Source organism: Bombyx mandarina, chromosome 04, assembly GCF_030267445.1.
Source record: "Bombyx mandarina strain Sakado chromosome 04, ASM3026744v2".
In the NCBI taxonomy this organism is placed as follows: Eukaryota; Metazoa; Arthropoda; class Insecta; order Lepidoptera; family Bombycidae; genus Bombyx; species Bombyx mandarina.
The window spans coordinates 15,928,660-15,953,344 of NC_143211.1; the positions used below are offsets into that span (position 1 = coordinate 15,928,660).

At 37.2% G+C, this 24,685-nt stretch overlaps 1 protein-coding gene across 5 annotated transcripts in view; it reads right to left on the reverse strand.

Annotated features, from left to right (window-relative positions):
• Positions 1-24,685, reverse strand: part of caps (capricious) — a 476,818-nt gene that overhangs the window by 140,063 nt on the left and 312,070 nt on the right. For 4 of the 5 annotated variants that reach the window (XM_089727184.1, XM_028180283.2, XM_089727185.1 and 1 more), the window contains one exon: positions 4,147-4,200. In XM_089727184.1, the coding sequence (XP_089583310.1) occupies positions 4,147-4,200 (54 nt within the window). Of the gene's footprint in view, positions 1-4,146; positions 4,201-23,446; positions 23,493-24,685 lie in introns of all 5 variants that reach the window. The other variant, XM_089727186.1, reaches the window with a different exon arrangement.

Genomic DNA, 24,685 nt, shown 5'->3' on the forward strand with positions numbered 1-24,685 from the left:
GCGCTAAGTGTATGTGTTATCTGGAACATCATCGAGGTCATATGCGAACGTTGTTAGTTTTTTAGATACATATCGACGCTTGAAAGGCAAACGTGACTAAGCGACAATGCGTGAACTTTACAGTAGACTAATTTAAAGTTGAAATACCTGAAAACAAAATTTATTTTAACGAATCTAGCTGTAGTAGAATCTAACTAGTAGCTAGTAGGATTGAAACGACTTCAATAGACCTAGAAATATATTTTTTTTGCGCATCGAATATAGTTATTGCCTATCATTTATGTACAAAGCAGTTATTGTCGCTTAGTCACGTTTGCCTTTCAAGCGTCGATACGCTTTTATTAGCTTCAGACGTATGTATGTGTTAGTGTGTTAGTATGTAACGGAATCTTTGAACATGATTTTGACCCCCTTCAAAACGTCGGATTAACTCGAAATTCGTAATACTTATTAATTTTTGCCTTTCAAGCGTCGATATAAATGTATATGTGATAGCGAAACGAAGCTGTCTGTTTATAAATATGAGTGCTACTTTCCCAATGTCCGTCCGTGGTAGTAATATGATCTTTGGTTTATTTTTTTGGCATCGATCGACAGGTGAACTCTTGGATACTACATATAACTTCTTAAACAGACATTTGATTTTTAAAAAAAGATGAGTGGTGTCGTGGGACACTGTATAGGAATGAAGTTCCTTGTTATAAAAATATTAATTTTAAGTTTTATACGAGGTGTAAAGAAAATAAAACTGGAGGTTTTGCAACAACCCGCGGTCATTCGGTAACGTGCAAACTTATTGTGGTACATTTAATTAAAAAAATCTTACGTTATGGACGTTTTTTCCCGGTTAGGGTACCCCTCTGCACCGTCCCATAAGGAACATTGTTCCAAAAAAAAAAAACTTTGTGACAGTTTAAATCTAGTTCCTTCTACAATTCTATTTTTAAATTTTAAATTTGACAAGAATCTAAAGAGAGACGTGTATCGAGTCAATAGTAAGTCAGCAAACAGAGTCTAGTTAGGGGCCCAGATAGCGCATTAAGCTATGCGGAATAGCCTATTGTTTGAACGAGGCTGTACAAATAGCTTTTAGCGTTTCCTGCAGTTGACCTACTCTGCTGTTCGCTACAGCATTTTGGTTATGCTAGCCTAAAATTGCTAACGAATATATATTTTGTAAGTCTATTTTAGAATATTTTGATAAACTAATTTAAAATTTTTCAAGACACTCCATAGCTTTATTTTTCAAAAAAGGAATAGACGAACTCTGTTGTATTATATAATTTACAGTTTCACCTCGTCGTTATTTTTTTTAAGAAATTTCGATTACTTTACAATTTCCGGAACCATAATCTCTTGAGTGTAATTGAAAGTTTGGATCACAAAAATCTTCAAGCCTACCTAACTGCCTCCGGTACTATAAGTACCAGTGGTCACGTACAGATAGACAAAAGCAAAACTTCACTATCAGAAAAACCAACGGTTCAATAGGTTAGGTTGTCAGAGAGTTCAGTCCCAATAAACATCGTTACGCGGCCACCTATCTGAAGACATGAGAGCTCGAAGAATGAGCCGTTTTATGTAACAGCTGATTCATTCACTAATTGAGTTTGAACACGCTATTGCTTCGGGCAGAAGAGGCACGAGGGACCAATATATGCGATTTTACGATGCACCCTACCACCAGTAAAGGTACCTAATGGTAAATGTGATTGAATACTGAGACAATGTTACTGCCCTACACCTAAGAGAGAGAAAACAGATGCGATGGTAATATTCTGGTCCCAATGGGTGGTTTTATTAAGTCGCGTTTATAAATGCGACCAATAGCCAACCAAGATGCACGTTTTATCCATCACCTAATCCCACAATCGTTCCAGCCACTCTCCTGAACATACGAGCAGCGTTCGGCGTCTGCTCTGGGAACGATGCTCATTTATTTCGGCGATAAGTGCCCGAGCTCAGATGTGCAAAGTGCGAACACACACTGCCGGAGATATTTTGTTGTTCACAGCACACATTTTAGTAGTTTTTTGTTCATTTACTCCCGGTCTCGCGTACAGGAGGAGGATTTTTTAAAAGCACTCCGCGCTATGTGTGTTAAGTCCCGAAACGAAATCCAAATAGGATTCAATACAGATAAAATGTGTTTGGAAAACTGCGCAGATCTGTATTCGAAATTGTTTTTTTTTTTTTTTTATAATATTGTCTGGCTATGTTTATTTTCTTTCTTTCTTTTCAGTTGTTCGAGCAGAATAGAATTAAGTAAAAATTTTCGTTTTATGCCTGTATTTATTATACTATAAGGAAATTATTGCAGTTTTGAATTGGGACCGAATTAAACAGTTACAAAAAAATTCAAATGTTTTTAATTAAAATATTAAAATAATATACTTGTTTTTCAAGGCCAAAAACATTTTGATACATAATTTTTAATTAATACATTTTACAATTGATCAAATTCAAAAGATTTTTCAAATTTCTCGCTAAGACATGACGTAATCACGATCACCGTATGGTGGACAGAATTTTCCAACAATACTAACAGAATATGAAAGTTTTAGTCGACAGTTTTTCGCTTTAGAAAATACATATTTTTTATATTAATGATAATTATCCGACCTCTGTCAAAATTATTCCATCATTAGCTGAACTCGTCATTTTCTGAACACATTTGTTAGTAAGCTAACTACAACTTTGGCGGTCATTGTTTTGTATCGGCAAAGCACGTTGTTGAACAGAAAATGCAATTTAATTTTAAAAAGCCAATTTTCATTCCGCGAAAGAAACAACACATTATTTTGTCTCCAAAACAATTGTGATCGTAATAATATTTAATGAGCCAAACAAAATATTGTTCTCATTTACGAAAACAATAACACGAAACGGAAAAACAAAAGAGAATGTCTTCGAATCAGTTTACCTTGCTCATAATATCCTTCCCGGGTTATTTTAATACATAAATTGTAACAAAAGACAAGAGGAAACCGCGACCGAAACTTAAAATCGAGGTCCGAAACTCCGTTACAAAGTCAGGAAGGAAAAGTCCCCAAAGTTTGTCCGAAAAACCGGGAAAAACCCGAAAATTTAAGGCCAACATTCTGTTTCCGCCGGCCGAGGGACGCCCGCGTAAATATTATTCGGGCCTGTCCTTTTATTCTTTTGTTTTAGACCTTTTATTATTTGGCGGCCGAGGTGCGCTCTCTCAGCTCGATTCGCGTTTCCTAGGAACTCAAAACGACATTAACACACGAAACAGCCCTCGAACAATACGCACTGACCGGAAACGATTCCGCGAAACATAACGAACGATCCCGAATGAGGTTTTTAAAAAGTTTTCGAATAATTTTAATTTAAAGAAAAAAAAGAACAAAAGTCTAATTTACGTTTTTCCCTATAAGGAAACGGACCCTCTCCGAGAGAGTAATTGACAAATTCGTACAAATACAAATAGTATAAGGTTCACTTATTTCTTTTCTTGGACGCGGAGGGAGCGGGGGCCGAAACGTAATTAGCGTTGTTGGATTTGAAGACGGCATCCGATACATTCCTTGTCTCGACGTAAAGTCGGAATTTTATACTAGAGAATTCCGAGAGCGAGAGACTATTCGTTTTATGAAAACTGTCCCCCTCTCGTTCGAAGGGAATAAAGCAAGGAGTCGCCGTAATTTGTGCTCTTTGAGTGATTCGGGCGTGATCGGGCGGCAGATGGCGCGATATTGGACGTTTTAGTTTTATGCGTGGGGCCCTGCAGAAAATGCGGACCTTCTCGAGAGTCGTAAAGAAAAAGGCTATTGTCAAAAACTAAGACAGATACGGCTTTGGATATATACAAATCGATTGATAAAGAATAATTTATTTAAACACTATATACATTTTAAACTTAAAAGTGCTGTTAAATTAGTAAAATATTTAATTTTGTATTGACTTCAAATTAGTTATTTAAAATGAATTTAGTTCACTATAGAATGATTGAGCATTGACAAGAAAAAATTCAGGACCCATCTATTCGCGAGATGGTTGAGTCAACATTTTATTCTCGTTACGTCCCTGCGCCTTTGAACATGATGTTAGGTTTAAATTTAAGACGAATAAGCAGAACGAAGGATATTGTGCATTTTACGAGGCTCCCACTGAAGTACTTACCGCTCGCATGATGTACGCTTCTAGGCTGTTAGTTACATTCACTGTGTCGGTTGTCTGAAAAGAAGAAAATAATACGTTTAGTTGACATTTTTTTAACTAAATTCAAAGGACTAACATTCATTCATTTACATTTTTACTGGTGGTAGGACCTCTTGTGAGTCCGCACGGGTAGGTACCACCGCCCCGCCTATTTGTGCCGTGAAGCAGTAATGCGTTTCGGTTTGAAGGATGGGGCAGCCGTTGTAACTATACTGAGACCTTAGAACTTATATCTCAAGGTGGGTGGCGCATTTACGTTGTGGATGTCTATGGGCTCCAGTAACCACTTAATATCAGATGGGCTGTGAGCTCGTCCACCCATCTAAGCAATAAAAAAAAAATCATATTCCGTGTCCACAAAAACCGAAACGTCAGAAATATTTAAATGACAATAATAAAGGCGAGATCAAATGAGATTGAAAGCAATGCGAATAACGTTACCTAATCTGCTGTCAATCGCAAAAAGACTTTAGAAGGGCACATCATAATAAAGGTTTCCAATAAATTTTCATAAAACAATATTGTAATTTTTGGTTAATAATAAAAAAATATTTCACCTAAAAAATGAAACGTGTTTGATTTTTTCGTGCGACAGCTATTTCTGTATTAACTCTCAATAATAATAAATAAATAATAAATAATAATAATAAATATTTACTAACAATCACGCCACGTTAACTGGTCCCGTGGTAAGTACGTAAAGAACTTGTGTTACAGGTACCAGATAACGGAAATAAATGTAAGATTTTTATTAAACACATACATATATTTAATATACATCCATAACCCTGGAAAAGACATTTTATATTTATCATACAAATATCCTCCCTTGGCGGGATTCGAACCCGTAATCCCCTTGTGTAGTGACCATGTCACTTACCACTACACCAGACGGCCGTTAGATAGATTTCTTGCCACTATTTAAATTACATTGAATTTTATTTTAATTCTATTGTTTTTTATTTAATCCGATGTGCAAACACGCTTCCCTATGTACACATTTATTTTTGGATAAAACTTCAAACTGTTGTACCAACAATGTTGACGTTACGAAACAGTTCTAACCTAAGAAGCATTTGAAGTAATTTCAGAGACACCTGCTCACGAGATTTAGGCAGAGAAATATCGAAGGTAAAGCGCCTTTTTCTATTTTCCGTTCACATTATGTTTAGCAGGAGCGTTAGGTTAATAAATGATGTTCAGATGCTACGGCGCCCAGGTGTTTCAGAAGGCTGTTCGGGCGACAAAGCGAACCTTTCATCTCGACGTATCGACTAAGTCTTCATTCAAGGTCGATGGATTTTTATTGACTTATTTCTTTGTTTATTTCCTGAGTGTTTTTTATTCCATTCTTTTTATTTACTGGTGGTAGGACCTCTAGTGAGTCGCGCGGGTAGGTACCACCACCCTGCCTATTTCTGCCGTGAAGCAGTAATGCGTTTCGGTTTGAAGGGTGGGGCAGCCGTTGTAACTATACTTGAGACATTAGAACTTATATCTCAAGGTGGGTGGCGCATTTACGTCGTGCATGTCTATGGGCTCCAGTAACCACTTAACACCAGGTGGGCTGTGAGCTCGTCCACCCATCTAAGCAATAAAAAAATAAAAACTAGCCGACATAGAAATTATATGTAGAGTGCTGTCGACGATCATGAGGTCTCAAAGGACATATTATTATAGACTAAATGACACGAAATTGATGAATCATTAGAACTTACACTTATACTTATACTACCTATGTAGACTATTCACCTTATCAATAGTATGTAATCATTAACATTTTGGCATTTCTTCACTTTGGTCGTCGAAATTGTTCTTAAATACGCGCCAGGAACGTATTTTCTATCAATTATTGGAAACCTCATTACCGATTTTGGACATCGGCATAGTTGCGTTACTCAGTATGAGTATGTTGTTGAATCCTTTAGGCTACGAAAATTATTATATTAAACCCTCTTATTTATTGACAATAAACTTCAAACACTATTGAAAGACACAATTAACAGTGGCCTGTGATTTTTTAATAGCACGAATGTATCAGGTTTTTTTATTTTTATTGCTTAGATGTGTGGACGAGCTCACAGCCCACCTGGTGTTAGGTGGTTACTGGAGCCCATAGACAACTACAACTTAAATGCGCCACACACCTTGAGATATAAGTTCTAAGGTCTCAGTATAGTCACAACGGCTGCCCTACCCTTCAAACCGAAACGCATTACTGCTTCACGGCAGAAATGGGCAGGGCGGTGGTACCTACCCGTGCGGACTCACAAGAGGTCCTACCACCAGTAAAGTAAGTAAAGTTGTATTTATATCAATTAAATTTATATTTATCTATTTAAGAAGGAAATTGTAGTCTAATACTATCTATGACAGGCACATTTTTTAACATTCTGATATTGTATGTACCGAAATAAAATTACTTTACCAGTAACAAACGCAATTTCTCATAACTAAAAAGATATATTATTTCTGTTTAATCTCTTATTCACCGCTTACTGCATATAAAACAATAATATAATACCGAGAGACTTCTGTCCATATATCACGAGAGAAGCCGGGACGTGATGACATGTATTTTTTTTCTTTTTTTTTGCGGCCGCTCTGGGCTAGGCGGTTAGCAGCGAGTCGCGTGTGTGCTCTGTGGTTTTATTTCTTTTTTAATGCGTCAACGATGCATTGTACTTTTAGCAATTTAAATGTGTGTTGAGTGTTATTATTTTTGATAGATTTAAGGCTGGTGTCTGTAAGGAAATGTTAATGTTTTTTTTTTAGTTTTTGGTGAATCACAGAAATTAACGCTTGGATAGATGGTTTCTGAAAAACAATTATGAGTGGATTTGAAAAGCGGTGTTACCATTTATGGGCTATTTGTTGTTAATTAATAAAAAACAGCCGTCGAATGAAATTTTACGATAAAATAAATACTTAACCTTTTCGTACAATATTTAGTAATAATTTTAGGCGATCTCTTTTGCTAAAAGATTGTTCAAAGTGAATATTCCAACTGTACTCACTTAAAAACGTTTTTTGAACGTGCGCTCCCTTCGATATATTGTCGAATACTGGTTCTTCACTGGAGTGAACGACCAAAATAACCTAAGGAGGCAGTTATTAAAATGCCGCAAATACAAAATGCTTCGTGTAACGATATTTCATTTTTGATTTATATTTCGTTGCTGTCTGTACAAATGCGTACGGTGAGTTGCGTGTGAAAAATACCTTTGTGTAGGTAGGGTAGCAAAAAATTTGTTTTTTTTAAGAATTATCCTGGTACTATTACCATGTTGTCAGAGGGACTTATACCTTAATAATTTATCTGAATATATTTATAATAAAAAATGAAGAGTCGAAGACGATTTCAGTCTTCTTAAGTTTAAGATAATTTCACTGTGGTCTCTAAGCTCATTAGTCAATGTTTTAGAGTTTATTTAGTGGATAGTCATTATAGAGTACAAGATATTTGACCGATACCTGAATGTCGCTAACAACATTTCTAAGATGAGCTTACATATATACAAGTTCTCAATAACAACAATCGGGCTGTCGGTCTACCGAGCAATTTCATCCGCTCGGTGGAAGATCTTCAATTTCTCGTTTCCCGCGCGTTGTTACGGTCTTCACCCTATTACCGAATAAGCAATGAGAATAACCCACATAGTAACGCGACATGATAGATGTAACCAACACAAGCTTTTTCTAACCACAGCCGTATTTCAGGCTCAGTCACATTCAAACCTTGAATATCCTTTTTTTTTTTTTTTTCGGGTAGAGGGCCGAACCTCCTACGAGGTCCCCGCGCAAAAGGGGCGCGCGGGGTATGTGAGACTCAACGATCTGCATGGTGTTGTGAGCAGACCGCGGGCCCAAGGATTTTAGAGCCCACCCACTAAACGACTCCCCTGCACTCTTACACCCGACGTCCGATCCCCTCCGAGGTCAGAACCCGGATGAGGTAGGGGGGCTACCGCGGTCAACACTACAACCAGACAGCGCGGCTCACCCCAAGGACGCCCGGCCGACGGAGCCTTCGAGGCGAATCGAAGGCTCTGAAACGTCGGCCGTCTCGGTACGGCAGCCCGTCGGGCCGCCCAGACGGTGCCGCTGGTGTCCCGGAATACCCCGCTGGACCAGAACCAGCCTGCCGGGTCGGGACGCGATACACCGTCGACCGGTCGCTCTATTCACTCCACGGCAGCGCGCTAGAGTGCTGGTAGCGCGCCGCGCGGCCTCACCCCCTCAGGTCGCCCCTTGACCTTCACCGGGGGGAGGCCGCCACCTACAGGGGCCGGGACGTACGGGCGTATTCCCGCCTCCGGCCCCCGGCTCGACGGCGACGGATCGGTGCGGAAAGGGAAGAGCTCTCCCTCTCTCGCTCCGCCGCCTCCTTCTGCGATATGGTGGACTCGCAGAAGTCGAGCATCGCCTTCCAGGACTCGTCGCTGCCGAGCATCGTAGCCACGACGCGCGGCAGCGAGAGGTCCTCTCCAATGACCGCGACGAGGGCGGCGCGTTGCTCGTCAAATCCAGAGCAACGCGCCAATGTGTGTTCCGCTGTGTCTTCCTCGTCGCGGTGAAAAACCTTGAATATCCTACCTACATTGTTTTTTTTTTTTTTTATTGCTCAGATGGGTGGACGAACTCACAGCCCACCCGGTGCCAAGCGGCTACTGGAGCCCACAGACATCCACAACGCAAATGCGCCACCCACCCCGAGATACAAGTTCTAAGGTCTCAAGTATAGTTACGACGGCTGCCCCACCCTTCAAACCGAAACGCATTACTGCTTCACGGCAGAAATAGGCAGGGTGGTGGTACCCACCCGCGCGGACTCACAAGAGGTCCTACCACCAGTAACTCTAATAACTTGTATCTCTAATAACATTATTTTTACGATTGTCCTTAAATCTATTTAGCGTGGCAACATTGCCGTATGTCCAGACACGTCGCGGCGTCGCGGAGACCGCTAAACTTATTTATACCGGAGAAACAGGTATTAGGAAGTCCCAGGAGAATAGCCTCAAGCCGAGTCGCTAGTTACAGTGAGCCGGGAAAGTAAATAGCCACATCGGTTCGAAGGGTGACGAACTCGGGTCTTGCGTAAATATGTATATTTATGGCCCCCTAAGCTCATTTAATGTAATAATGGTTACAAACTGTACAATGTGGTCGGGCGTGTTGCAGGTCTTTAACAACTACAACTATTCATCAGGAATGAATTATGCACCAGAAATACACATGTGTGAAGAAAATAAGGATCAAAGAAAGCGATTCTTCAATTTTACATCTCAAAGTGGATAGCATAGCTGTTGTAGTTGATTGTGGTAACTGGATATTAAGTGAGCTATGTGTCGTCTACACAAAATGGCCACAATGTTAAACTATATTGATTTACGCTTTTTATGTGCGACACAAATAAATCCAAAATTGTTCTTGAAAGAAGATCAAAGGTCTTCTTCTTTGTCGATATAACTCTTGACGGAATGACGTAGTCTTTACTTCAGGTGTTTGTGGTAAGCTTCACAACACGCCGCCACTCTTCCCTGATGCGTTCATATGAAGAGCCATTTATTGCCGCTTCTACCGGTATGGTAAATATTTGGATTTGTGATATTTATAATAATTAAAAAACTTAGTGTAATTACTATTTAAATGGGCCTTATATTTGTAGAACTACGCTGTGAATAGATTTTTTTTTTCCTGCCCTATTGAAACGTGATCACACTACCGACCCTGTCATCATCGGAACAGAGAGAATACTAATCGCAATCCACTAGGGTAGGTTAGGCCTTAACAGTCGGTTTAAGGTAGGTGCTAACTTAGCTCTAATTGGAGATGAACAAAGGCGGGCGGGAAAGCCGGAAACGACCGACTAATGGCCGCAGCATCTTTGTGAGGGATGCCGCTGTCTAAAGGTTCGACAGGACTTTCGAAGTCAGACAACGGAAATGAGCTGGATAATAACTTGGCTCTTTTCGTTTGAGCACAAGAGTTGAGAGTTGAAATAAGCGTTTACAGGTAATCTGTTGTTATTTTGTGCGCATTTATACGTGCGTGATGATAAGGGGCTTTGCGCCTTGAAAGCATGGTTTTCCTGGCGCTACGTGGTTATCGTTCACCGATACCATACCACGACATTAGGTTCAAGATTCATGTCTCTTCTATGAAGGCTGTACTATCCTGTAAAATGAATTGGATTCAACGGAAAGATTGGAATCAATAACAACTATAAAGCCGCACATAGAAGTTCTCGAAAATTGCACCATTGACATTATTCAGTTTAATTTGGACCATTTATGATTAAAAAAGTGGGAAATTTACTGAATTAAATGGTTGTTTAATCCTTCCGTGTTTCTGATTGTGCGGATGACGCAGATTTTCCTAAACGCGAAGTTGAAATTTTGAGATTCGCACAAAAGTTAGTTCTGGATCTCAAAATATACTTAATAATTTCGTTATCTTAAATATAGTTCATTTATTTGAATTTTTCTGGTATTAATATTGCGATTCTTAAATTTGATATTTGAATGCTTAATGTACTTAAGATATCTATACAACCATCTTAAGGGTAGGATTTTACATAACTGAGTTACAGATTGCAGTAAAGATCCAACAGATAGGCTCCAAAGGTAATATAAAATAATTCCATTGCAATCCCTAATAAGTGATTTTCGTAAAAAGTAGATTGGACCTTATGCTGTCGAGATTTGGTAAATAAATTGAAGTGGAATGTATTTGTCGAATGTCAATACGCTAGTAATGTATTGGGATGTGGCTCCGACTATTGCTGCATCACTGAATCACTGTGGACTTGGTAGATCGTTTGTTTGTTTACAAGTACGAACTACTTTAATAAGAAAAAAAATAATTTCACATTTTTTTGCTCAATGTCGTGAATTGTCTAAAATAGTGTCAGGTTTCAGAAAAAAAAGAAATAGGTGTGTGGTGTCGTGGGACACCGGATAGGAACGAAGTTCCTTATTATAAAAATATTAATTTTAAGTTCTATTCTAGGTATAAAGAAAATAAACCTGGAGGTTTCGCAACAACCGTGGTCAGTCGGTAACGTGCGAACTTATTGTGGTACACTTCATTCACGGTTGTTTGCATAAGAGTTAGTGTATTGAGCAAACGAAAGCTCTGAGATCGTGGTCAATTAATGATAAAACTATGTTCTTTTTTGGACGTTATTACAAAGTTAAGTCGTTAGCTGTGTTTATTACTAATAAAAATCTTACGTTACGTACGTTTTTTCTCGGTTAGGGTACCCCTCCGCATTATCCCATAAGGACATCGTTCCAAAAACACATTCGTTAAATTTAAAATGTTAATCTTTCACTGTACATTTCATTGTAATTACTTGAACGTATGTATAATACAATAAAGATATATTCAAATCATTCAAATATATCTGGCTTAGGCATTGTTTGATGAAATTTTAAGACCATTTTAAATTACGGACTCGAATAAAATATACGCGATACGAATCGATTCCGTCGCATTGGTACGTCAACCAGTGCGTTTCATCGCGATCCGGTTCGTTCCGGATTAGATCGGATTGGAGATCCGGCTATAAATGCACATGCGGGCCATACTAATGCCATTGACGTACACCGGATATATCTGCATTTTCGTACGCTAAGATTTCTGGGCTGTCAACTTCAGGGTTGGCTGTTAACGTGAAAAAGTTGGATAGTTAAAAGTTCAAGACGTATTTTTTTTGTCATTGAAAAGTAATTTACTATTTATTGACCAGCAAAAGACAGAAGGATTTGCTATGGCATAGTATTAAAGAGCTCCAGTAATTTTGTTAAAGAAAAAGGCTAACTAAAGCAGTAAGCGGTGTTTACTCTCTCGGTCTTATTTACAGCAGATTCACAAAGATTGAGAGGCTTGCATTAAATATTCTATCTTTCTTCATCCCTATTTCAGCAGAGCGCTAACAGGCTGTCTCGACACCGAACACTACTCGCGTTTTGATTTACGAGCAAGCCCGGGTTATTACTGGACGACAAACTTGACGCAGCGTAGCCTGCGCGAAAATAGATTATGCAATAGTGACTCATCTCTTTATTATGGTGGCGTTGTTGCATGAATCGTCCATTTCGGTTTGGGGACTTCAGGTCATAGAGATAGAGGACATGTGGTTTTGCTATTATAAATTTTTATTCAGAGTTTTTCTTTTCTATCTCTTTCTATAATAGTATTAGTTGTATGGATGATAAACTGGGTAAAGTTAGGAAAGCGTGTCTTTTTGTGACGGAAATAGATTATTAGATCTACGTTTTAGCGTTCTAGTTTTTACTGGTGGTAGGACCTATTGTGAGTCTGCTCGGGTAGGTACCACCACCCTGCCTATTTCTGCTGTGAAGCAGTAGTGCGTTTCGGTTTGAAGGGTGGGGCAGCCGTTGTAACTATACTGGGACCTTAGAACTCATATCTCAAGGTGAGTGGCGCGTTTACGTTGTAGATGTCTATGGGCTCCAGCAACCACTTAACACCAGGTGGACTGCAAGCTCGTCCACCTATCTAAGCAATAAAAATAAATAAAAATAAAACGTATAATTTTAATTTCCTCAACAACATTGGACACAGAATGCAGTGTTATGAAACTTGCATGTCGTCGGTCGGTATGGAGCGCGGCGTCGCTCGTGACAGCCCGCTGAATGCATAACGAATTTGACAGGTTTCGTCTGCGCCAGACATCCAGGGTAATACTACGTCAGTACACGCAATTTTCATTTCAAATGATTTGACGTCTTCCCTCGCATAACATTCTTTGGACGTCGGACTTTGAGTGTGATTACGAGTATTCTATTTTTGTATTGCTAGTCATACAGTCACACTTTGTTACGTATGTAGGGCACTTTTCTATGTGCAAGGTGTCATATTCACTTATACATTTTACGCAAAGTAAAAGTAAAGTAATCGCGGTTAATACTTTTCTTTTTTTAATTGCTTAGATAGGTGGACGAGCTCACAGCCCACCTGATATTAAGTGGTTACCGGAGCCCATAGACATCCACAACGTAAATGCGCCACCCACCTTGAGGTATAAGTTCTAAGGTCTCAAGTATAGTTACAGCGGCTGCCCCGTCCTCCAAACAGAAACGCATTACTGCTTCACGGCAGAAATAGGTAGGGCGGTGGTACCTACCTGCGCGGACTGACAAGAGGTCCTACCACCAGTAATTACGCAAATTATAATTTAGATTAGATATAATGTAGGTTAGATTTTTATTACACGATGTTATTCCTTCACCGTGGATGTCAATCGTGATCATTTGTCAAATACGTATTTCATTAGAAAAATTACTACCTGCCAGCGAGTTTCGAACACCGTTGCAACGCTAGATACGAATGCACCGGACGTATTTATCCTTTAGGCCACGACGACTTCTTAAAAATTAATACTGTAATACTTTAGATAATTAAACAACAACATGTGAGGGTAGATAGATATTTTAGAAGAACAGTTACAGCTCAGTAGAAGAGTTATTAAATATGCAGAGAAAAATTTTAAAATTGAAAGAAATAATGCAGTTTTAATCAACTGCACTAAGGAAGCAGCATTGAGTGCGCCCGTGAACGGACTCGTGATTGTTTTATTAAAACACTGCGAGTTTGTTTTGAGATACACACGGCTGCTCAGCGCCGGATATTGGGCAGCGTATCGGAGCGCAAATTAAAAATTCCAGAAAAAAGCAGTATCTGAAACGGCCAACTAAAATAATAGATTGGATATTTCACATGCTTATTCCTGTATTCTTTTTTTTTGTATTGTATTTTTCAATGAGATTTCTCTTCTATAAAACGATTTGATGGAATAGTTTGTTTGTAAAAGGGAGGTGCGATTGGTTCTTGATAGTACTAATATTTTGTTTTTAATAAAGATGCATTGAAATTTTTCTGTTAAAATCCTATAAAACGTTATTATGTGGCATTACTGTTTGGTTTGTGTTTTTTTAATTCACAGAATATTCATTTTCAAATTCTATCTCTATATCACGGCCAACTAAAATAATAGATTGGATAGTTCACATGCTTATTCCTGTATTCTTTTGTTTATATATGTGAGATTTCTTTTCTATAAAACGATTTGATGGAATAGTTTGTTTGTAAAAGGGAGGTGCGATTGGTTCTTGATAGCAATTTTTTTTTAATAAAGATGCCTCGTGTTTTTCTGTTAACATGCTACAAAACGTTATTATGTGGTATTACTGTTTAGTTTGTGTTTTTTTAGTTCACAGAATATTCATTTTCAAATTCTATCTCTATATCACGGCCAACTAAAAGAATAGATTGGATAGTTCACATGCTTATTCCTGTATTCTTTTGTTTATATATGTGAGATTTCTTTTCTATAAAACGATTTGATGGAATAGTTTGTTTGTAAAAGGGAGGTGCGGTTGGTTCTTGATAGTACTAATATTTTGTTTTTAATAAAGATGCATTGAAATTTTTCTGTTAAAATCCTATAAAACGTTATTATGTGGCATTACTGTTTGGTTTGTGTTTTTTTAATTCACAGAATATTCATTTTCAAATTCTATCTCTATATCACGGCCAACTAAAATAATAGATTGGATAGTTCACATGCTTATTCCTGTATTCTTTTGTTTATATATGTGAGATTTCTTTTCTATAAAACGATTTGATGGAATAGTTTGTTTGTAAAAGGGAGGTGCGATTGGTTCTTGATAGTACTAATATTTTGTTTTTAATAAAGATGCATTGAAATTTTTCTGTTAAAATCCTATAAAACGTTATTATGTGACATTATTGTTTGGTTTGTGTTTTTTTAGTTCACAGAATATTCATTTCCAATTCTATCTCTATATCACGGCCAACTAAAATAATAGATTGGATAGTTCACATGCTTATTCCTGTATTCTTTTGTTTATATATGTGAGATTTCTTTTCTATAAAACGATTTGATGGAATAGTTTGTTTGTAAAAGGGAGGTGCGGTTGGTTCTTGATAGTACTAATATTTTGTTTTTAATAAAGATGCATTGAAATTTTTCTGTTAAAATCCTATAAAACGTTATTATGTGGCATTACTGTTTGGTTTGTGTTTTTTTAATTCACAGAATATTCATTTTCAAATTCTATCTCTATATCACGGCCAACTAAAATAATAGATTGGATAGTTCACATGCTTATTCCTGTATTCTTTGTTTATATATGTGAGATTTCTTTTCTATAAAACGATTTGATGGAATAGTTTGTTTGTAAAAGGGAGGTGCGATTGGTTCTTGATAGTACTAATATTTTGTTTTTAATAAAGATGCATTGAAATTTTTCTGTTAAAATCCTATAAAACGTTATTATGTGACATTATTGTTTGGTTTGTGTTTTTTTAGTTCACAGAATATTCATTTCCAATTCTATCTCTATATCACGGCCAACTAAAATAATAGATTGGATAGTTCACATGCTTATTCCTGTATTCTTTTGTTTATATAGGTTTATATAGGTATATATTATATATTTATTTATTTATTTATATTTATATATGAGATTTCTCCTCTATAAAACGATTTGATGGAATACTTTGTTTGTAAAAGGGGGGAACGATTGGTTAATAATAATTGGTTTAATAATAATAATTGGTTTGTTTTTAATAAAGATGCCTTGAAATGTTTCTGTTAAAATCCTACAAAACGCTTTTATGTGGTATTACTGTTTGGTTTGTGTTTTTTGGTTCACAGAATATTCATGTTTAAATTCTATCTCTATATCACGTCTGAACTCACCGCATAGACTTCTTTTTCTTACTATCGAGATTTAAGTATTGTTTTTATCTACTTTTGTCCACTTTTGTTCTTTATTTAAAAGACAAAATTGTATAGAATTTACCACAAATAATACCTAATAGTTGTCATTTTCACTCACAATGCATCATTAAACTTAATATTAAATTAATTAGATCCATTATTAAACTTGCAAATATAACATTTATATAAAATGTAGGGAATACCTTTTTTTTTGTTCTTTAGGTGTTGCTGATGTCCATGGGCGATAATGGCCAATCACCACAGTCTAAGCGGTATTGTGGTCTGTCTACAATGGAAACAAAAATCTCTTCTTACGTTCTTTGATTCATCATAATTTTTACTGGTGGTAGGATCTCTTGTGAGTCCGCACGGGTAGGTACCACCGCCCTGCCTATTGCTACCGTGAAGCAGTAATGCGTTTCGGTTTGAAGGGTGGGGCAGCTGTTGTAACTATACTGAGACCTTCGAACTTATATCTCAAGGTGGTGTCTATGGGCTCCAGTTACCACTTAACATCAGGTGGGCTGTGAGCTCGTCCACCCATCTAAGCTATAAATAAAAAAATGTATTGAGTACACGAGATATTAATCCCTACATTTTAAACACACACAAAAAAATAACTTTTCGGGAAACAATTTATTTGTGGCCACTCAATTTCACTCCCCATAATTTGCGATAAAAAAAAATCTCGCGGTTCGAACCCTTACTTTAATAAGCGGCAGTAACATCTTAAGGAAAATATTATTTTATTAAAATTGTCACGCCAGGTGAGAGGGTTCCCGATCTGATATCGCGAGACCGAATCAAAGTACGTTGCCGAATCGAAGATATTTCAGCGGCCCACTTCACTTTACGAGAATTTCCCGATTTTTCCCCTCCCTTTTGCATACTCTTTGGTCGTGTCCCGGTTTATTGATCTATTGAATCGTTAGAATGGATTCGTAATGTGTTTTTTGGGTACGATTCTTTACTCACTGAGCTTGTTTTATTGTTGCGAAAATATACATTTATTTTTCTTCGTATTTTTCCTTTGGCTCAGTTAATGAAAGCGAAAGGAGCACGAATCGAGAGTTTGAATTGAGACCGATTATAATATTGGTGGATACATATTATATATACTTCTATTGATTAATTCTTGTTTACTTTTGGATTATTACCCTAAGTCTATTTGTTCATTACAATTAGTTTGACAACTGAAGTTTTTGATAGGCGTCGTAGAATATGTTATGCTAAGTACTCGTACTAATAAATAAATGCTAATACTATTGAACCGAGCGCTATGCGTGAGACGAGAATAGAGAGAGAGAGAGAGAGAGAGAGAGAGAGAGAGAGAGAGAGAGAGAGAGCGAGAGAGAGAGAGAGAGAGAGAGAGAGAGAGAGTTTTGAACTTTTTTCTGTTTAACAGAATAGCGACCGGTAGAATTACATTCCCGATCCTGCGGACAGAATGGAAAGCAGTCGACGTCGCCCCAAACACGTCATTACGGAACCTCCCGATCCATTAACGGTGCTTTTAGGTACCTCAAGCACCGGTCATCGTTCTAGTCGAAGCCGTTGTTTGCGACGAAGGGCTCGACGAGTAAATTAACCCTCAGACACAGCCCACTGAGTTTCTCGCCGGATCTTCTCAGTGGGTCGCGTTTCCGATCCGGCGGTAGATTCTGCGTAGCACGGCTCTTGCTAGGGTTCATGACCGCAACGTTGTCAGGTTTAAGCTCCGTGAGCTCACCTACTAGTTAAGGTTACGCTGATATAGCCTCTCAAGGCTCTCAGCTAGGTAGGAAAAAAAAGAAGGTAGAATTTCAATCACTTAATTAGTCAACAGAAACGTAAAATATCGTTCAGATAACGGCCTAATTCACACGAATCTCACTTCGAACGGAAATAAATTCTAACACTTATTAAGATACCGCCCGTCGTCCTCGCGAGGTAATTATTTTAAACTACAAATTAATAATTCATAGCCAGAATAAATTACAATTGTTTTGTTTGTTGTTCAGAATTCATTAGGGACGTGTGGGTGGACTCGATACGGTTTTGTTGTGAAGGCTCTATTAATGTTGTCGCCTTGTTTTGAATGTGCACATTTTATTTGACTAATATTGCTTGTAAAAACAAACTAATGAGTAAATGGGCTATGTGACGGCGCAAGGTGATCGCTGCCTGTCGTCAGGCTGTGTGTAGAACGATAGGCATCATAAACTACTAAATATCACGTCACTAAGAAGTATTAAATCTAGAATTTGTCAGGAGAAAAAGTACTTGAAAATGAATTGTATATATCAGACCACTTTCTTTTTTATTTATTTTTTATTGCTTAGGTGTGTGGATGAGCTCACAGCACACCTGGTTTTAAGTGGTTACTAGAGCCCATAGACATCTAAAACGTAAATGCGCCACCCACTTTGAGATATAAGTTCTAAGGTCTCAAGTATAGTTACAACGGCTGCCCCACCCTTCAAACCGAAACGCATTACTGCTTCACGGCGAAAATAGGCAGGGTGGTAGTACCCACCAGCGCGGACTAAAATATACTTTATAAAAACTATAATAATTGTACGGTTTAATCCGTCTTTTTAAAATTATGTATATTATTTCCGAACGTCTTCGTTGTTGCGGAGGACTGTAACAGTCTGTCTTAAAAGCGGATTTAATTATCCACCCGCGAAATAATAATTTGGAATAATACTCGTGAATACTAAAGTATGCTTATTGAATGTTAAAGCAAGAAGATTCTAGAAAGGACTAAAAAAAAACGACGGGAGTCTTGAGTAAAACCGCCGAAACAAACTCCGCGTGCTAGTCTTTCTGTTATTTTTCGTGTGTATTTTTTTACATAAAGAATATTAAGCATAAAAGGGATGGTATAATGAAACGGTCCGGAGCAAAAACACTACACGCACATCGAGCTGAGTGAATTCCACAACGGCTGTTTAAAATTTTTGACATTACTATTCCAAAGCTTCTCTTACCTATGCATATACTAAAAGATATTACTAGTGATGTCATTTTTAGCTGTAAAACTGTTCAAATTTCTTTCAGCTCATTACGGTAGATTAGATGGGTGGATATATATTCTCTTTATGAAGGTAATAAAAACAATACAACTTCAGCCAATCGTGAAATCGGTATTAAGGGAATATTTTGGATGGTATTATTTACCAACGACTTTTTAAGACAAAAGTTAAAAAAATAACGCACTAGTTTATGATGCAAAAATGGCTTTTTATCATCTATTTTTATTATACTAAAATAAATTGGTAATAAACAATACATTAAATGCACCTTGAAATTACTAAGCTCTCACACGTACCTATATCCATTAGAATTCCCGTATTCCATCCAAAAATACCCCAAGTCCGGCGGCGTAATTTATCGAATTATCTTCGGTTATGTCAAGCAAAATGTCTCGGCGAACCTTTCTCGTAATAATCGACTGAGTATCGATAATTCACGTTGCACGTCACTATAAATCACCGAGACCTTAGTAGATAGTGATGCCCACGTTCTGCGGCCGCTGCGCGAATTTCCTAGATTCCAATTTTGATTACAAACTTTGCGAGTTAGAACACAAGTTTAATTGTTTATTCGATTGTCTTAGCTGTTGAAATTTAAATTTGATATGGCATAAGATTAAAACCGTTTGCCCAGTAATGTTTTTGCCGGGAATACTATAATAAGCTCCCGCACCCGAGTGATAGTGTCTTATGCATGGTACCTAAATAGGTACCAACGACAGCTTGTCTATTTCTGCCGCGAAATAGTCGTGAGTTTTAGTTTGAGATTGGTATGAGTGTGCGACAGCCATTATACCCTAGAGTTGAGACTTAAACATTGGTTTAAAGGTGAAAAGTGGCATTTATTTATTACGTTCAGTAACCACTTTATGTCTAGTAGGCTAAGAGCTCGTTCACTCATCCATGCAATTAACAAAATAATAAATAATGATATGTACATACACCTTCTTCTTTTTTGTATCCACCTTATCCCACTAGTTGGGGTCGGCCCAGCGAATTTTTCTATTCCGTTCTCTGCTATCAGCCATCGTCTCAACACTCACTCCTCTTTCACACACTCCGCCCAAGTCTTCTTCGGTCGACCTCTTTCCCCTCTATCTTGCACTATCATTTCCATACATCTCCTAGTCACATGCATCTCCTCTCTACGCCTCATTGATGTGTACACCTGATAGAACGAAATTCTTAATGTAGGTAGGTAGCCAAAAATTGGCCAGTAGTATTCCTCCTTTTTGGCATTGAAAATAGATCTTCTTTATAAAGTTCTATATAATGGAATAATTCCAAGTACTTATAGTATGCAACTATAAATCACTGGGAACTTGTCAGATAGCCTTGCCTACGTTCAGTGGCTAGTCTACGTAGTCGAGTATTTCACAAAGTTCCATGGAACCTACTGCGAATCCACGATGGAAATTAGATAAAATTGTGCACAGTTTCCTCTTGTTGAGGCTATTTGAATTGGCTTATACTTAGTATTGTTTAGAGGTATTGACGACCATAGTTGGAATCATTTTTTCTTTTAATGAAATTTTACATTTATAATATGTTATCCCTTAATGGCTGTGTAGGTCATCGGTGCCCTACACTAAATAATTTAAAGAACCTTAAAAGAACTATAACTTAAAAAAAATATCTGTATTGACAGATTAAAGGTACTTGTAAATATATAAGATTTTCATCTACCAAATTTTCATTTTGAACACTTACTTTTTGTTCCAATATTCCAATTAGCTATGTACCTACTCCTCCTATAGCTATGATACACCGTATCTGTTTTTACGAGATAAAAGAAATTCGATTTTTAGCGACACAGATAAAACTGAATTACCGCCATAATCCTAATGGTTTTTGCTCATGACAAATATTTATTTAAGGATTTTCTCGTGAGATAAAATTAATGTAAAATTTATAAAACTAGGCGAATGTAATAGCTCCCAAAAATTGCTGTGCCATAAAGACAAATAAAACAACGCGACAAAGAGGTCCGATAAAACTGGGAGCAGACACCAGAAGTTGGACTGCGAGTCATCTGGGAAAATAGCTCAAGCCATTGACAATTCAATAAACATTACTGCTCTATTTATTATTCATGGTTTTGGACTTTAATCGTTCCTAAAGATTGTATAGTTTTGTGGTTCTCGAAATAAATATTCCTCACTTGTGTAGTCTTCTTCTTCTTTTTCCCCTTCTTATCCCACTAGGTAGGGTCGGCGAGTTTTTCTTTTCCCTTCTCCTCTATCAGATATCATTTCAACACTCACTCCTCTTTCTCTCATAACGTCATTCACACAACCCATCCATGTCTTCTTCGGTGGACATCTTCCCCCTCTACCTTGCATTAGCATTTCCTACCTCGCCACAATCATCTCCACTCTAAGCATCACATGTCCATACCACGCTATCAATAATCTATAAAATATACCTTACTTGTAGTATCTATATATATAAAAATGAATTACTGTTCGTTAGTCTCACTAAAACTCAAAAACGGCTGGACCGATTTGGATAATTTTGGTCCTAAATTATTTGTGGAAGTCCAGAGAAGGAGATCAGAAAATGCTAGGAACTAAATAAAAATAACAATTTTATTTTTCCTTTGATGTGTCCCCCGTTGGACAGATTCCTTATGTTTGTTTTAAGTTTATTTTATACAAAAGTTTGATCTTTTATTTATCGATTGAGATACTACGAAGACTGCCGGGTCAGCTGGTCTACTTATAAAATTCTATCGCTACAATTATTATTACGACATTGCTCGTTCATACGTTCGTGAACAAGTGCCATGTTGTTTTGTTTAAAAGTTGCATTGTAACTTCGACATAGCGGCTTCATACGATACGATGCAGCGGGCGTCTTGACCATTAGATACTCACCACGGAGGCCTCATAGTAGTTCTCTAAAGGAATCGCGGTGAGCACATAAAATTTTGCAGATAATAAATCGCGATTTTGTACGCGAAGTCTACTTGTTCGAGCCGGTCACTGAAACGAATGGAATCGTGCCAAATATCGTGAAATATGATTTTAGTCTGTTCAATTGAAACTGATTTACCGAAATGGTTTTTGATTTGAATCGATTTTTGATTATGTAACGGTGTTTTTTTTTACAAAAAATTAAATATCTTTAAAAAAAAATCTAATTCATGTTAGTTCTTAGTAGGAAAGAATAGTTAATGAAATTCAAATTTCGAAACCGCTTTTAGAAGTCATCTAAACTTTTAGAGGATGAAGATTTAATTTTTAGGAATATCAAAATTTCCACAATTTCTAATAATCTTGATTTGATTTGATTGATCTTGGTGATTAATTCTTGTTAATTAGTTATCAGAAAATTCAGCAACCAATGACAACCGCTAGGACTTTGCGACAACTTTCTGTATAAGGTTAGTGTGGGTCATGAGGGAATCGGCCGTCTTTCGCCTACGTGTTGAGGGTTCAAGCGACTAAAAACATCGTAATATATGTACCGCATTGAAGCTAGAGAATGCCCTTGTGTAGATTCTCTTGTGTAGTTGCATAGGTTGATACTACCGTCATGTCAATTTCTGTACCAAATCCTTAAAACGTTTTATTCTGGAAAATTGAGTATTTATTATCTCAGACTTCAACCAGGGTCTAAAGGTGGACAAGCACCATCGTTGTCTGGTCTGTTCTGGTCTGGCCGTAAGTTTGCCCATTTAATCTTAAGATAACATTAAAAGCCTTTTAATAATTTTAAGTGCTACAAAATTCTACTATTTATATTTTAAGCATTTGAATCTCGAACATTATTTTTTGTCATTTAAAATTCACTTTCGTTAAAAAAAAATTAAATTTTCCAAATAAAAGCAAATAATTTAAAGCGTTTAAAACCGTAACAATTTTTACACCAAAAAGGCTAGAAACGTTTACAAAAACGTGCGATACCCTCATACATAAACAAGCGCTCGTGCCCGCTACAAGATGTACCAATAAAACTAGTTGTTTCCGTGTCGTCGTGCCGGGAATATTAAAAACATTTCAGCGCACGAATCTCGCAAAAATAGACTTAGTTCCGTAGCCTTAATAAAATTAAACTTATTTTCATAGCGTGCGTTTTAACGTCCGTCTGGTGTAGTGGAAAGTGACATGGTCACTACACTAGGGGCTCGCGGGTTCGAATCCTGCCAAGGGAAGATATTTGTATGATAAATATAAATGTCTTTTCCAGGGTTATGGATGTATATTAAATATATGTATGTGTATAATAAAAATCTTACATTTATTTCCGATATCTGGTACCTGTAACACAAGTTCTTTACGAACTTATCACGGGACCAGTTAACGTGGCGTGATTGTTAGTAAAATATTTATATTATATTATATTGGATCCACAATTTTACTAAACCACTAACTTTGTGCAAAGTTAGTGGTTTTGTGACTTCGAATTAGAGTCCAATTTAAGTACTCAGCACATTAATTATGTCTAAAGTTTCACAATGTACCTTTTGGTGTTTATTCAGATCAACGCGGTATGTTCTGATGATATACCTGAAACGATAATAATGTGTAACTTATATTATCAAAAAAAAATTTAGATCTGAATGATGGTGCTTATATAAAGTATCCCATCAGAGTCACGTTTACAACAACAAAAATATACAAAAGATTCCATTGTGTGGACGCGAACGGAATCCTAAAAAAAAGGTTGGCCAGCATCCAACCCGCTCCGTCCCGAGACACAGACTCAATGTATGGCATGCGAACAGTCTTTTATGGTTTTTATCAAGCGCTACACCCCTTCAAGTAATTTAATACTAGGAGCTGTACGAACCGACAATAATACTTTATATATAAAAATGAATTGCTGTTCGTTAGTCTCGCTAAAACTCGAGAACGGCTGGACCGATTTGGCTAATTTTAGTCTTGAATTATTTGTGGAAGTCCAGAGAAGGTTTAAAAGGTACATAAATATGAAAATGTTCGGAATTAAATAAAAATAACAATTTTGTTATCCGCTTGATGTGTCCCCCGTCGGACGGATTTCTTTTGTTTGTTTTAAGTTTATTTTATACAAAAGCCTAGGTCTTTTATTTATCGATTGAGGCACTACGAAGTCTGCCGGGTCAGCTAGTACTTTATAAATACGAAAACAAATCTCTTTGTAAATTGGCCAGATACATATTACTCTCCTAAATTCAGACTGTCATAATTCATAAGATTTATTTATGTTCACATATAAAAATCACTTTTCGAATAAGCAGTTCTCTTAAAGGTTTCTAGTGATCTAAATTATTGTACAAAGACATATTAAGTACAGATAATTAATACGCATGGTATGTTTTTAAACGTGTTACTTTTCCCTTCGAGGCGTGAACGCATGGTTTATTTTTAGTCTATTTATTGGTATATTGACTTCCACCCTTCCACCCTTTATTATAATAGTAGATTTATTTATTTATTTTTTATTGCTTAGATGGATGGACGAGCTCACGGCCCAACTGATGTTAAGCGGCTACCGGAGCCCATATACATCTACAACGTAAATGCCGCCACCCACCTTGAGATATCAGGTCTAAGGTCTCAGTATAGTTACAACGGTTGCCCCACCCTTAAAACCGAAACACATTACTGCTTCACGGCAGGAATAGGCAGGGCGGTGGTACCTACCCATGCGAACTCACAAGAGGTCCTACCACCAGTAATTATTATTTATGTAACGCTTTTGACCGAGTCCTTCTTCT